The following is a 13,882-nucleotide window of genomic DNA, read 5'->3' as shown; positions in this document are numbered from 1 at the left end:
CCATAAGGGTCTCAAGACGCTGTTCATTTTATTGACCTTACTGGGGATCAAACCTGCAACCCTTGGGTTGCTACCAAGCTCAGCAACAGTGCCCAAGCATGCAGAGCTATCTGCCCTTAGCACTATCTGTCCGAATAGATCCAGACAACGTATGAGCTAGTATGCTGCCGCAAATGGTAGCAATACCAACCTGGGTATTACTTTGAGCAAACCCACAACCCAAACATCTAAGGAATCCTGAAAGAGAATAGCTATCCTCTATAGGTATAGAAGTCTCCTCCTGAGAGGTCCTCTAACAAAAACCTCTCTTTTAAAAATAGGAAATGTACATAAAAGGGATATACCCAATTTTAAAATTGACAGAAATGTCGGTCCAGAGTAGCTAAAAACTCCTTAGTAATAAGCGGAGAACTAGCTTAAATCTGAAGATACTACTTCAGTATCAGCATGAGGAATCATACCGTCAGAAATGAGATCTTACTACCGAAGTATCCCCTGCCTCATGTAACTTGGAAGGAACTTCTAAGAAAGTAATCTACAGTGACAGAAACCTCACTCACTGAATATTAATTATTGCTCTTGCGCTCTCCCTGCAGCATGGAAAAAGCCGACAACACACCTGACAAGCACAGATGGAAACAATGTCTTGCAAGATAACCCCAAGAGGAGTCGTGAAGGAAGCGCAGGGCACTGGATGAATGGACGCTAAGATTTTAGGACACTTGAGGAGAAGGCTGCAGAAAATATTGAACATTGCCCGAATGCTTCTGAAACATCCAAGGCAATGTTGGCTCTGAAAAAAACCCCAAAAACCATATAATACATGGGGAACAGAAGACTTTGGTCGTTCCACAGAAGTATCAAGACATAACGTGTGAATAACCTCCTTATTCACTTTTTATTCAATAAAACTGAATGTCAATACAAAAATTACCGAGATTTTAAATGATAAAGGAAACGTTCTAACCTTGTTCCCTTACATTGTGCATACCATTGATAAGGAGAAAAGGCCTCTAGGACCTTGTTGAACTAACAATTTGTTTATTAAAAACGGATGGTACTGTTTCTTTAAATGTTAAATGCACTGTTTTATTTTTAACAAAGAAAGATTCTTTATAGATATAAAGATCTCCAGACCTCATTTAAATTTTGTAGCAAAATCATCCAGACATCGAATGAAACATAAATAAATAGTAGTCTTCCTGACTACGGTAAGCATAAATTTGGTATTGCGTGTAAAGCCTCTCTGCTGTATTAAACAACACAGCAGAGAAGGCATCTCGACTCTCAACATGCTAGACCCGTACTGTGTGTGAAGCCTCTCTGCTGCATGATTCACAATGCAGCAGAGAAAGCATCCGTAGCACTCAATATACTTAAGTCGTACTGTCTATGAGAAGCCTCTCTGCTGCATGATTCACAACGCAGCAGAGAAGGCAACCACAGCACTCAATGTTATTGCAATGATTAGAAGCCTCTCCGCTGCATAGTCACAGCGCAGCAGAGAAAGGCATCCGCAGCACTCAATGTTATTCCTGTAATGATAGAAGCCTCTCCGCTGCATAGTCACAGCGCAGCAGAGAAGTCATCCGCAGCACTCAATGTTATTCCCTCACTCCGACTACCCGGGAAGGAGACAAAGGAGTGCACAAACAATGGCGCGTAACTTAGCCCCGCCCATTGTGGGCGTCTCCATCTAAAACTCCCAGGCAGCAAAAAGTAAAGCAGAAGCTGCGCTCTTATAAGTTATGAATACAGACATGTGCAACATGGCAATACTTCTAAACAGATAACCTCCCGGTTGGCTACTAACAATGAAATAAAACCAAAGGAACTAGCATTGCACCTAACCTGCTTACCCCTTAACATGTATCACGTACAAAACAGGTTAAACCTCCCAGACGGCTGCAAAGTAAAATAATCCGTTGGGAGTCGCAAATGTGCTAAAACATAAAATACAGAGCCACTTCCCCGTGTCCTCCAGTGCCTGCATTCACTGCTAGATAACATGTCCCCCTTCCCTCTTAGGGCCTGTGTCATCTAGTGTCCAATGTAGGGTATATAGAGTGCTAAATTTGTCTGTGTATGTATCTTTTCCAGAAAAAAGAATTTAGCACTTACCTTAGAAATCTGCCCGGTAGGAGGGCAGCTCAACGGGCTTGCAAGGTCCTCTTCCTCACATTGGCCTGTGGAACAAAAAAAACCCATAATTTATGTAAGAACTTACCTGATAAATTCATTTCTTTCATATTAGCAAGAGTCCATGAGCTAGTGACGTATGGGATATACATTCCTACCAGGAGGGGCAAAGTTTCCCAAAACTCAAAATGCCTATAAATACACCCCTCACCACACCCACAATTCAGTTTAACGAATAGCCAAGAAGTGGGGTGATAAGAAAAGAGCGAAAGCATCAAATAAGGAATTGGAATAATTGTGCTTTATACAAAAAAAATCATAACCACCACAAAAAGGGTGGGCCTCATGGACTCTTGCTAATATGAAAGAAATGAATTTATCAGGTAAGTTCTTACATAAATTATGTTTTCTTTCATGTAATTAGCAAGAGTCCATGAGCTAGTGACGTATGGGATAATAAATACCCAAGATGTGGAACTTCCACGCAAGAGTCACTAGAGAGGGAGGGATAAAATAAAGACGGCCAATTCTGCTGAAAAATTAATCCACTACCCAAATCAAAAAAGTTTCATTTTTTATAATGAAAAAAACTGAAAATATAAGCAGAAGAATCAAACTGAAACAGCTGCCTGAAGTACCATTCAACCAAAACTGCTTCTAAAGAAGAGAAAACATCAAAATGGTAGAACATAGTAAAAGTATGCAAAGAAGACCAAGTCATTGCTTTGCAAATCTGATCAACAGAAGCTTCATTCTTAAAAAGCCCAGGAAGTAGAAACTTACCTAGTAGAATGAGCCGTAATCCTCCGAGGCAGGAATCCACCCGACTCCAAATAAGCATGATGAATCAAAAGTTTAAGCAAGATGCCAAATAAATGGCAGAAGCCTTTTGACCTTCCTAACACCAGAAAAGATAACAAATAGACTAGAAGACTATCTGAAATCTGAATAGCTTCAACATAAGATTTCAAAACTCTTACCATATCCAAAGAATGTAAGAATCTAGCACAAACTTACTTCACCACCTCCACGGGAGGCAAAGTTTGTAAAACTGAATTGTGGGTGTGGTGAGGGGTGTATTTATAGGCATTTTGAGGTTTGGGAAACTTTGCCCCTCCTGGTAGGAATGTATATCCCATACGTCACTAGCTCATGGACTCTTGCTAATTACATGAAAGAAAAGTACATTCTCTTCCCTCAGACTTTTACAAACAGGGCAGCAAACAATCTATGGGAGATGCAGTGAGAATTGTGTCCCACAAATTCCCATTGACCTAAAGCCACCAAAGCTCTACTGTAGAGACTGATATGGACTACGGCTACACCCTAGGACAAAGCAGCACAATCTTGCACTAATTTAAAAATAATAAACTCTTGATTCAAGAATCTAATCTAACACCTCACTTTACCACTTCCTATCACTAACGTAGACAAAGAGAATGACTGGAGTGGGAGAGAAGGGAGCAGCTATTTAAAAGCTCTGCTGTGGTGCTCTTTGCCTCCTCCTGCTGACCAGGAGGTGAATATTGCATTAGTAATTAAGATGATCTGTGGACTCCTCGTGTCTTAAAAAAGAAATATATTTTTCGGATTTCATGTCTCTTTAAATCAAAGTAAACATAAAAAGAAAGAGTATGTAAAAAACAGCAAACAACTTGTTTTCTTGCAAAATGAGCACTTAGAAATTCTCAGTGTTGTCATTGCCCTCGGGAAGATAAGAGAGCTGTAGAAAATGTAAGTTGCATTCTGCAAAACTGAGTCCCTGTTTATCTAGTATTCACTGAATAGTAAACCAGCTCATGTTACTATAGAAATTTTATTACATTAAGCTAGATAAGCCTTCCTGTAGAGACACTGCACAAATTAAGATTAAAAAAAAAAAAAAAAATCTTTTAAAATGATGAATAATACATATTGTAATGATTTTTAAGTAAAAGCTACTGCTTAGTGTTTTTTTTTTTTTAATCCAACAATGAAACAGACTGTTTCATATCCCTTTCAATGACCTTTAGTATATTTAATGAATTCTGATAGAATAGAAAGTGCAGATGCAGAAGGTATATTAGGTGAGTCTATGGTTTTCCCCTCAGATTCTTGCACACTTGTAGCAGGATGCAAAGTTTTAATTTGCCCAGTAACTACAGAAAAAAATCCTATGTATTATTAATACAAAGAGTACAATGCATAGGCTGTAAAATAAATAAAGAAAAATGCTCCAAAACACTAAGAATCTAATCTAGTAAAACAGTCTTACTTTTTGTTACAGACACCAGTTAACTAGGCATCAGGCATTTTAATAGATTCACCTAGTAAATCAAAAAGGTATCCAGGAAGAAATGCTTACATTTATAAAGTTAAAGCACCTCAGTGCAAATAGGATTTGTGATTGGCTGATACATGATACAGGGGAAGTGGAAATAGACATAACTGAAATTTGTCAGAAAAAAAAAAAATCTACTACTCATTTAAAGTTTAGACTAAGGGGCCGAATTATTAAGCTCCGAATGGAGCATGATGCCCCTGTTTCCGCACGAGCCTTCAGGCTTGCTGGAAACAGCAGTTATAAAGCAGCGGTCTGAGTGCTCTGAGGCTGCAGACATCAATCCGCCCGATCCTATACGATCGTGGCTGATTGACACCCACTGCCAGTGGAAGATTGGCCGCAAATCTGTAGGGGACGGCACGGCACAAGCAGCTCACCAGAACTGTTTGTGCAATGATAAATGCCGACAGCGTACATCGTATCACGTTGGCTCACACTTTAATAAATTGGCCCCTAAGTGGTATTACATTGTCTTTTTATCATGCATTTGTTGATTATGCGAATCTATTTTATTGACTGGTCCTTTAATCACATACAGGACCCAACTGGTGAACCAATAACAAGAGGTCACCAATCACCAGCAAGCTCCCAGTTGTGCATTACTATGCCTGAGTATACCTAGGTATGTTCTTCAACAAAGAAGACCAAAAAAAACACAAGTAAAATTTGACAATATAAGTTAAATGAAAATATCTTAACCCCTTAAGGACCAAGGCCATTTTTCATTTTCTTTCCCTTAAGGACCAGGGCTATTTTTACATTTCTGCGGTGTTTGCGTTTAGCTGCAACTTTCCTCTTACTCATTTACTGTACACACACATATTATATACCGTTTTTCTCGCCATTAAATGGACTTTCTAAAGATACCATTATTTTCATCATATCTTATAATTTATCATAAAAAAATGATAAAATATGATGAAAAAATGGAAAAAAAAACACACTTTTTCTAACTTTGAACCCCAAAATCTGTTGCACATCTACAACCTCCAAAAAAAATAGTTTCTAAATTTTGTCCTGAGTTTAGAAATACCCAATGTTTACATGTTCTTTGCTTTTTATGCAAGTTATAGGGCAATAAGTACAAGTAGCACTTCGCTATTTCCAAACCATATTTTTTTTCAAAATTAGCGCTAGTTACATTCGAACACTAATATCTGTCTGGAATCCCTGAATATCCCTTGACATGTATATATATTTTTTTAGAAGACAACCCAAAGTATTGATCTAGGCCCATTTTGGTATAGTTCATGCCACCATTTCACTGCCAAATGCGATCAAATAAAAAAAAACGTTCACTTTTTCACAAATATTAGGTTTCTCACTGAAATTATTTACAAACAACTTGTGCAATAATGGCACAAATGGTTGTACATGCTTCTCTGGGATCCCCTTTGTTCAGAAATAGCAGACATATATGGCTTTGGCTTTGCTTTTTGGTAATTAGAAGGCCGCTAAATGCCGCTGCGCACCACATTTGTATTAGGCCCAGCAGTGAAGGGGTTAATTAGGTAGCTTGTAGGGTTAATTTTAGCTTTAGTGTAGTAGACAACCCAAAGTATTGATCTAGGCCAATTTTGATATATTTCATGCCGCCATTTCACCGCCAAATGCGACCAAATAAAAAAAAAATGTTCCCTTTTTCACTAACTTTGGGTTTCTCACTGAAATTATTTACAAACAGCTTGTGCAATTATGGCACAAATGGTTGGAAATGCTTCTCTGGGATCCCCTTTGTTCAGAAATAGCAGACATATATGGCTGTGGCATTGCTTTTTGGTAATTAGAAGGCCGCTAAATGCCGCTGCGCACCAAACTTGTATTATGCCCAGCAGTGACGGGGTTAATTAGGTAGCTTGTAGGGAGCTTGAAGGGTTAATTTTAGCTTTAGTGTAGAAATTAGTCTCCCACCTGACACATCCCACCCCCTGATCCCTCCCAAACAGCTCTCTTCCCTCCCCCACCCCACAATTGTCCCCGCCATCTTAAGTACTGGCAGAAAGTCTGCCAGTACTAAAATAAAAGTTTTATTTTGTTTTTATTAATTATTAAAAAAAAAAAAATATCCTATTCTGCTGTGTAGGATCCCCCCTTGGCCCCCAACCTGCCTGATCCCCCCAATGAGCTCTCTAACCCTCCCCCCACTAACTATTAGCCACCATTTTGGGTACTGGCAGCTGTCTGCCAGTACCCACTTTGCATAATAACTTTTTTTTATTTTTATAAACCTAACTTTTTTTGTAGTGTTGCTGCCCCCCTCCATACCCTACACCTCCCCCTCCCAGATCATTTCCAGATCACTGCTCCTCTGCACCCACCACCCTCTCCCACCAAAAAAAACAACCCAGCAACTGTCTGTCTTAGATTGCGAGTGCGCGCGCAGGCGCACCCGCCCCTCACCGTCAGCGCACGCTCCAGCGCATACCCGGCACAGAGAATAGCCGGAAGGAACTTCCCATGTGATGGGCCGCCCACCCACCTCCCTTTCAATGGCTCCCACCCACCAACGATCGGCACCATCACTGGCCGATGCAGGGAGGGCCACAGAGTGGCTCTCTCTGCATCGGTGTGCCTAAAAAGGTATTGCAGTGATGCCTCAATATCGAGGCATCACTACAATACCTTGAAAACGGCTGGAAGCGATCAGGATCGCTTCCAGCCGCTTGAAACCCTTAACAACGTACAGGATACGTCTCTGGTCTTTAAAGACCAGTTTGTGTAAGACGTGCCCTGTACGACATGCATCGTTAAGGGGTTAAAACTGCATACTCTATCCAAATCATCTTACCTGCATGGGTGGACAGAGCACATTGGTGGTGGTGGAAGATTAGGGTGGTTTTCAATTGTGACAGTTTTCTTCACATGATCCTGACTAATGTCTTCATACATTTGTTCTACAGTCAATGGTTGTCGTTGCTGTGACGATAAAAAAAACGATAGACCTTTTTATTACGTTTCTAAGTTAGGTTAGGAGTAGCATTTGTACATAAAAAAGTACATAAGACAAATACTAACAAAAAGTATATGGACCACTAGATGCAGCCAAAAACTGTAAAGAAAACGCCACAATAAGGTAAACAGGAGAAACTTGCACAGATAAGTAAGGGGAATCGAAAAGGTGTGCCTAAAATCAACAAGACGAAATTCTCTAAAAAGTGCTACAAGGTCCTTTACAGGATTCTCTAAATGCATCCCATTGATTGAAGAATTAGGCAAGTGTAATAATAGATGACATTTTATAATATTCAATATAGGATGATTGTTGAATACATATTTCCTTCTTAGCTGATGAGAGTCTATAGCTTCATAACGTGGGATATATTCTAGGCTTTCAGGAGGTCAAGAACCCTCAGAGAGCTCTAGTCCCTCCCACTTACTCTCCTCCAGTTTTGTTCTTGACCTCCGAGTGGTTGAAGATTTCAGAGGTGCTCTACTATCAAGAGTTTATTAATTATTTTTTTTTAAGATTTATGGGCTCAGACCTGATTTGGAACCCAGTACCCCTAGACAATTCTAAGAAGATTTAAGAGTGAAACAGGGATAAGGATTACCTCTGTTATGTGCTTTCCATTACCCTAGCCTAGTGGGTAATCTAACAGCCACAACTGCCCTCAGGCATCTCGGGGACTCAGTACCTTAGCCTCCACCTAAGGAATTACAGGTGTATCCTGCAGTATATTTACATGCACTGGATGGGCTCTATACTGGATCAGCAATCTGTGAGGGAGAAAAGCTTCAGCATGCTGGTAAGACACAATCAAGGGGTACTTTAGTCCAGGTGAGTGACTCAGACACTACACAGACCAGAGCTATCCAATAGTATTCTACTTACAGGTACTACATAGCTGGGGGTCACAGCCTTACACATGAGGAGCTTTACCTATGGGTTTAACATAGTAATTTAAAGGGATACTAAACCCAATTTTTTTTCTTTCATGATTCAGATAAAGCATGCAATTTTAAGCAACTTTCTAATTTACTCCTACTATCAATTTTCTTTGTTCTCTTGCTATCTTTATTTAAAAAGCAGGAATTTAAAGCTTAGAAGCCAGCCCATTTTAGGCTCAGCATCCTGGATAGTGCTTGCTTATTGGTGGCTACATGTAGAAAACCAATAAGCAAGCATAACCCAGGTTCTCTACCAAAAATGGTCCGGCTCTTAAGCTTTACATTCCTGCTTTTTAAATAAAGATAGCAAGAGAATGAAGAAAAATGGATAGGAGTAAATTAGAAAGTTGCTTAAAATTGCATGCTCTAGCTGAATCATGAAAGAAAAATGTGGGTTTAGTTTCCCTTTAAGGGGATTAAGGCACTGGATAGTTCTTGTCCAACATCCTTAAATGGGCACTGAACCCAAATTGTTTTCTTTCGTGATACAGATAGCGCATGCAATTTTAAGCAACTATCTAATTTACTCCTATTATCAGTTTTTCTTCCTTCTCTTGCTATCTTTATTTGAAAAAGAAGGCATCTAAGCTTTTTTTTGTTTCAGCCTCAGGACAGCACTTTTTTATTGGTGGATGAATTTATCCACCAATCAGCAAGATCAACCCACGTTGTAAACCAAAAATGGGCCGGCATCTAAACATACATTCTTGCATTTCAAATAAAGATACCAAGAGAATGAAGAAAATGTGATAATAGGAGTAAATTAGAAAGTTGCTTAAAATGTCATGCTCTATCTGAATCACGAAAGAAAAAAATTGGGGTCAGTGTCATTTTAAGGCTCCTTGGCAACTGAATTGACCCTTTTTACCTCAAAAGCCTTATTTTTGCATTTTTCTAAAAAATGGGTACTGTCTTTTAAAAAGAGCTAGTAACTGCCTTGTGCAGTTATCAGTTAGATCTAAAAAAAATCACAGTACAGTTGGGCAGGAGGACACAGGGACCTTAGGAGAGGTGTTTTTCATCATTTTAAATTTTGACAGTCATTTCAAATTGCACCTTTGGCCTGCATAGTGTTATGGCGATATGCAGCAAGCTGATGAAACTGCTTTAGTTTGTATAATGAGTTTATATATTCTAAAAGGCTTACCTGTTGTAGATTAACAATTTGCATATTCATTCCTCATATAGAAGTTTGTTATATATCTCAGCTGCTTAAATTAACATAGAAAATGTATACATATAATATTACATGTATGTCCTTCCTGCCAGAGAATGATCAATTATGAGAGAGAGTTTCTCTTACATTATCTTGGCAGAGACCGTTTTAATAATCTGAGTCTGCATTAGAGAATGTACACGACATTTCTACAGTGGCTCAAATTTAAGTATTCATTCCTTCAAGCATGAATATTTACTATGTTATGGTTGCATGATTTCTAACAGGGTGCAGTACAACTCTCATACATGCATGTTTATAACCATAAGTATGGCAGTTTTTTGTCAAGCTCATACATTTACATGCATATCTTATTATAGTAGTGTTCTAAGGAATAAAGATTTAAAATGGTGTACTCTCCTTACAGTACATACATACTATAAATAGTTATGAAATTGTACAGCAGGTTATTTTGAATGTCATTAAAGCACAGTAATATTCTGGAGTGAGCCAATAACTCGGATTTACTTATCTATACTTTTCTATAAAGATAGGTGTGCTTTATGTGCCCATACGTAAGTGTATTTATAATTGGAAGTATAACCAGTTTATGTCAGCAATATATGTTTTATATTCTATATTCTGCATAGACTCACACATATTAAAGCCCCAAGTATATCTTCAACAAGGTACTTGGTATTTTATGTAACAAATCTGCAAATATAACCATTATATAAGCATATTTTCTATTGCATTATATAGCGTTGCATTAACCAGTACAAAAGTTTCCTCAGTGTTTGCACTGTGGTGCTTACTTTTTCTTTACCTGTTGCACAACAGAGATATTGTTTTGATAGAACAGGATACTTTTATGCACATTTTCCAATCCATGCACTTTTATGTATGTTTTGTGGTTTGGTTACTTCTGACCTCCCGAATATCATGTACTTTGGGTAATCTCATTATTTTGAGTAGTATAGAGTCTGTTTTTTTGCAAGACCATGCAAATTACTGTTATCTCAGACACTAAATTGTATGTTCAGCTACATGTAGACATGGATCTATAAAAATATTTTAGTACTCGCATCAACACGCATTGCTAGACTCAATACACACTATGTGAAGCTTAGTGTTAACATACCCAGTTTCACAAATAAAGAATCTAGAGTTTGATTGCCCCTGTGGATACTGTTTTCCTATTTATAGTTATCTTTTATATGTGTGTTTAACATATTTTTTATTATACAGTAAGTAATGGATGCAAGGTTTCTCCTCAGCCCTGCTGTGCTTCAAGGACAAAGCAGAGGCTGTAAACCAGGAATCACAGACTCATTCTAAGGTGCAGGTGTGATAAGGTGCTATACTCTGCATTTCACTTAGAATTCATAAATTTACCTTGAAAACGTGGAAGGTAAGCACTAATGCTCAGGCACCTTTTATAGTTTACCAGGTTCCTATTTTCCTTATGACTAGCTCAAAGGTACTTTGTTTCCGTGCTCTAAAACATTTATGAATCCTTTTTGCTTTTCTTTCTTTGTTTTCAGTGCTCACATCAGCACTCGCCTGGGCCGGGTCTCCATCTGGCGATCTCAAGGGAAGCAAGGAGTTTGGTTCACTCTGGAGGCGAGATTACCATCCAACATTGGGGAACTCCAAGCGTTTCTTAGAGGTCTTCAGACCATAGTTCCTTCTCAGCCAAGACCCATCCCCATTTCTTATCAGACATCATTTCAGCGGTTGCTTAAATCAACTGTCAAGGGGGAACTTGCATCTCCCTTGTCATGCAAGAAGTGTCTCATTCTGTTACGAATAGAGAAGGAAAGCTGTTCTCTATCAACTTCAAAGAGTAAACAATTGGGAACTGGACTACTTTAATCTGTTCAGTCAGGAGAATGGGTTCTTCATCAAGACATATTCGACCACCTTATCCTAAACTGGGTTGTACCATATATAGATCTAATGGTGTACAAGCTGAATAACAGCTTCAATCATATTGTGCCAGGTATAGAGTCTCCAGTGCTCTATGATAAATGCCTTAGTTTGTCCCTAAATATTTAAATTAGCGTTCCTGTTTTCCCTATTTTTCTTTCAAGAGTCATTGCAAGAATCAAACCGGATTCAGTTTCAGTAATTCTTATAGCTCTGGTGTGGGCCTGCTGAACCTGTGGGCCTAATTCAGATATCTTCTGTTCCTACATGGACCCTACCCCTAAGGAAGGATCTTCTTTCTTAAGGACCTCTGCTTCACCCAGATCTCAATATGCTGAATTTGACAGTGTGAAGGTTAAACATTTTGACCTCAAGATCAGGGGTTTCTCTGACTCAGATATCTATACTTTGCTTCATGCAAGTAAGCCGGTTAAGCAAAGATTTTATCTTAAAATCTGGAAAGCTTACTTTCTTTGGTGTTCTTCTTGAGGTTTTTTCTTGGAAATCCTTTAAAATTCCTAGAATACTTTAGTTCTTTAAGGATGGACTAGATTAGGGCCTATTGGCTAGTTCTCTAAAGGGTCAGATATCTGTGTTAATTGTTTTGTTTCACAAAATGTTGGCTAAGTTGTTAGATGTGCAAACATTTGTTCAAGTCCTGGTGAGAATTTGTCCTGTTAGACCAATTTCACCTCCTTGAAACTTGAATGTAGTTCTCTCTGTTCTGCTTTTGAACCTATGCTTATTTTAGACCTGGAAAGTTATTTTTCTTCAGCTAGAAGAGTTTCTGTATTATCAGCTCTATCTAGTGATCCTCCATTTCTGACTTTTCACCAAGATAAGTCGGTACTGTGGACCAAATAAGATTTTCTAATCCAAAAGAAAAAATACTTCACAACCTAGATGTTGTCAGAGCTTTTAAAAGTTCTATATTCAGGCTAATAAAGACTTTAGGCAAATTTCCAGTTTATTTGTCCGCTACTTTGGTCCTAGGAAGGGTCAGAAAGCTACGACGGTGGCCCTGCCACCCTTGCTCTATCAGCTTATTCGTAAAGCTTATTTAGTTGTGGTAAAACCGCCACGAAAAGAGTAACTGCTCATTCTATGAGATAAGTATCTACTTCCTGGGCTTTCAAGGATGATGCCTCCTTGGAACAGAATTACAAAGCGGCAATTTGGTCTTCCCTTCACAATATTTCCAAATTTTTATAAATTTTGACATTTATGCTTCTTCTGATGCAGCTTTTGGCAGGAAATTCCTTTGGTAGGAACAGCCTACATTTTGTCCCACCCGTCCTTAACATGGAATCTAAGCTTGGGTATTGTATTCCACATGTTCTGAAGCCACAAACTCTCATCAGCTAAGGAGGAAAACAGAATTTATACTTACCAATACATTTATTTCCTTCGGGCTGATGAGTTCATAGCCCGCACTCTATTTTTGTGTATGGATGACAGTTCTTATTTGTACCTGCTTTGTGTCTTTCCTACCTTTTATACCATCTAACTCCTCTGCTTGGCTATAAGTAAACTGGGACTAAAACTCTGTGATGGTTCTTAACATCCTCCTGATCAGCATAAATTCTGTTTTTATACAACTCATTAAAAGGGGGATATCTCCTCTTAAGGATTTCATGTCCCTATAAATAAATCAGTGGAGGATATAAGGGCTTTGTATGGGGTTTTTCCTCCAAGGAAAAACTATGGCCTATGTAGTGATCACCAGTATACTAGGGGGGGCAAGTGACCCATCATTTGTAGAAAAATTCTTAAATCTAAAGTTTTATCCAACAATGTCAATATAATAGTGACGATAGAACACGTGGAAAATTTGCCACCTTGTGACAGATATTATGCATACCCAAATATATTGTTTTTATTTATTCGTATATTAGTCAGATATAAACGATGTGCTCTAAATAACATACCTCATCATACCCAAATAACCAAAGTCTTGGTGTCTGATAATACTTGTCATATGTGATGTAAAGGTCATAGGTTCTGGTCTGTAAAATAGCATCTTCACATCCAAGCTCAGCTTTTGGTTTGCTTGTTTCTACAATTTTACTAGGGTCCACAGTTGCCTAATTTGGAAAAAAAATATTTCAGTTTATTTAAACTAGTGATTATAAAAATGATAGTTTAGTTTCCCCTTAAATATATAAACTTTAAAAGAACAAAAGTTTGTTTTGAAATTAAAGGGAAAGTCAAGTCAAAATTAAACTTTCATGATTCAGATAGGGCATGCAATTTTAAACAACTTTCCAATTTACTTTTATCCTCAAATTTGCTTTGTGCCCTTGTATTCTTTGTTGAAAGCTAAATCTAGATAGGCTTATATGCTAATAACTACGCCCTTGAAGGCCACCTCTTATCTTAGTGCATTTTGACAGTTTTTCACAGTTAGAGACTGCTAGTTCATGTGTGTCATATAGGTAACATTGTGC

At 38.3% G+C, this 13,882-nt stretch overlaps 1 protein-coding gene across 1 annotated transcript in view; it reads right to left on the bottom strand.

Annotated features, from left to right (window-relative positions):
- ATG3 (autophagy related 3) overlaps positions 1 to 13,882 on the bottom strand; it is a 166,487-nt gene that overhangs the window by 29,650 nt on the left and 122,955 nt on the right. Inside the window, exons 10-11 of the mRNA XM_053706504.1 lie at positions 13,364 to 13,519; positions 7,251 to 7,378 (exon numbers count right to left, since the gene is read on the bottom strand). Of these exons, the coding sequence (XP_053562479.1) occupies positions 7,251 to 7,378; positions 13,364 to 13,519 (284 nt within the window). The remainder of the gene's footprint in view (positions 1 to 7,250; positions 7,379 to 13,363; positions 13,520 to 13,882) is intronic.

The sequence above is a fragment of the Bombina bombina genome, chromosome 3 (assembly GCF_027579735.1).
Source record: "Bombina bombina isolate aBomBom1 chromosome 3, aBomBom1.pri, whole genome shotgun sequence".
NCBI lineage: Eukaryota > Metazoa > Chordata > Amphibia > Anura > Bombinatoridae > Bombina > Bombina bombina.
Note: the sequence above shows the minus strand (reverse complement) of the source record. Positions and strands in the feature narration are given on the sequence as shown.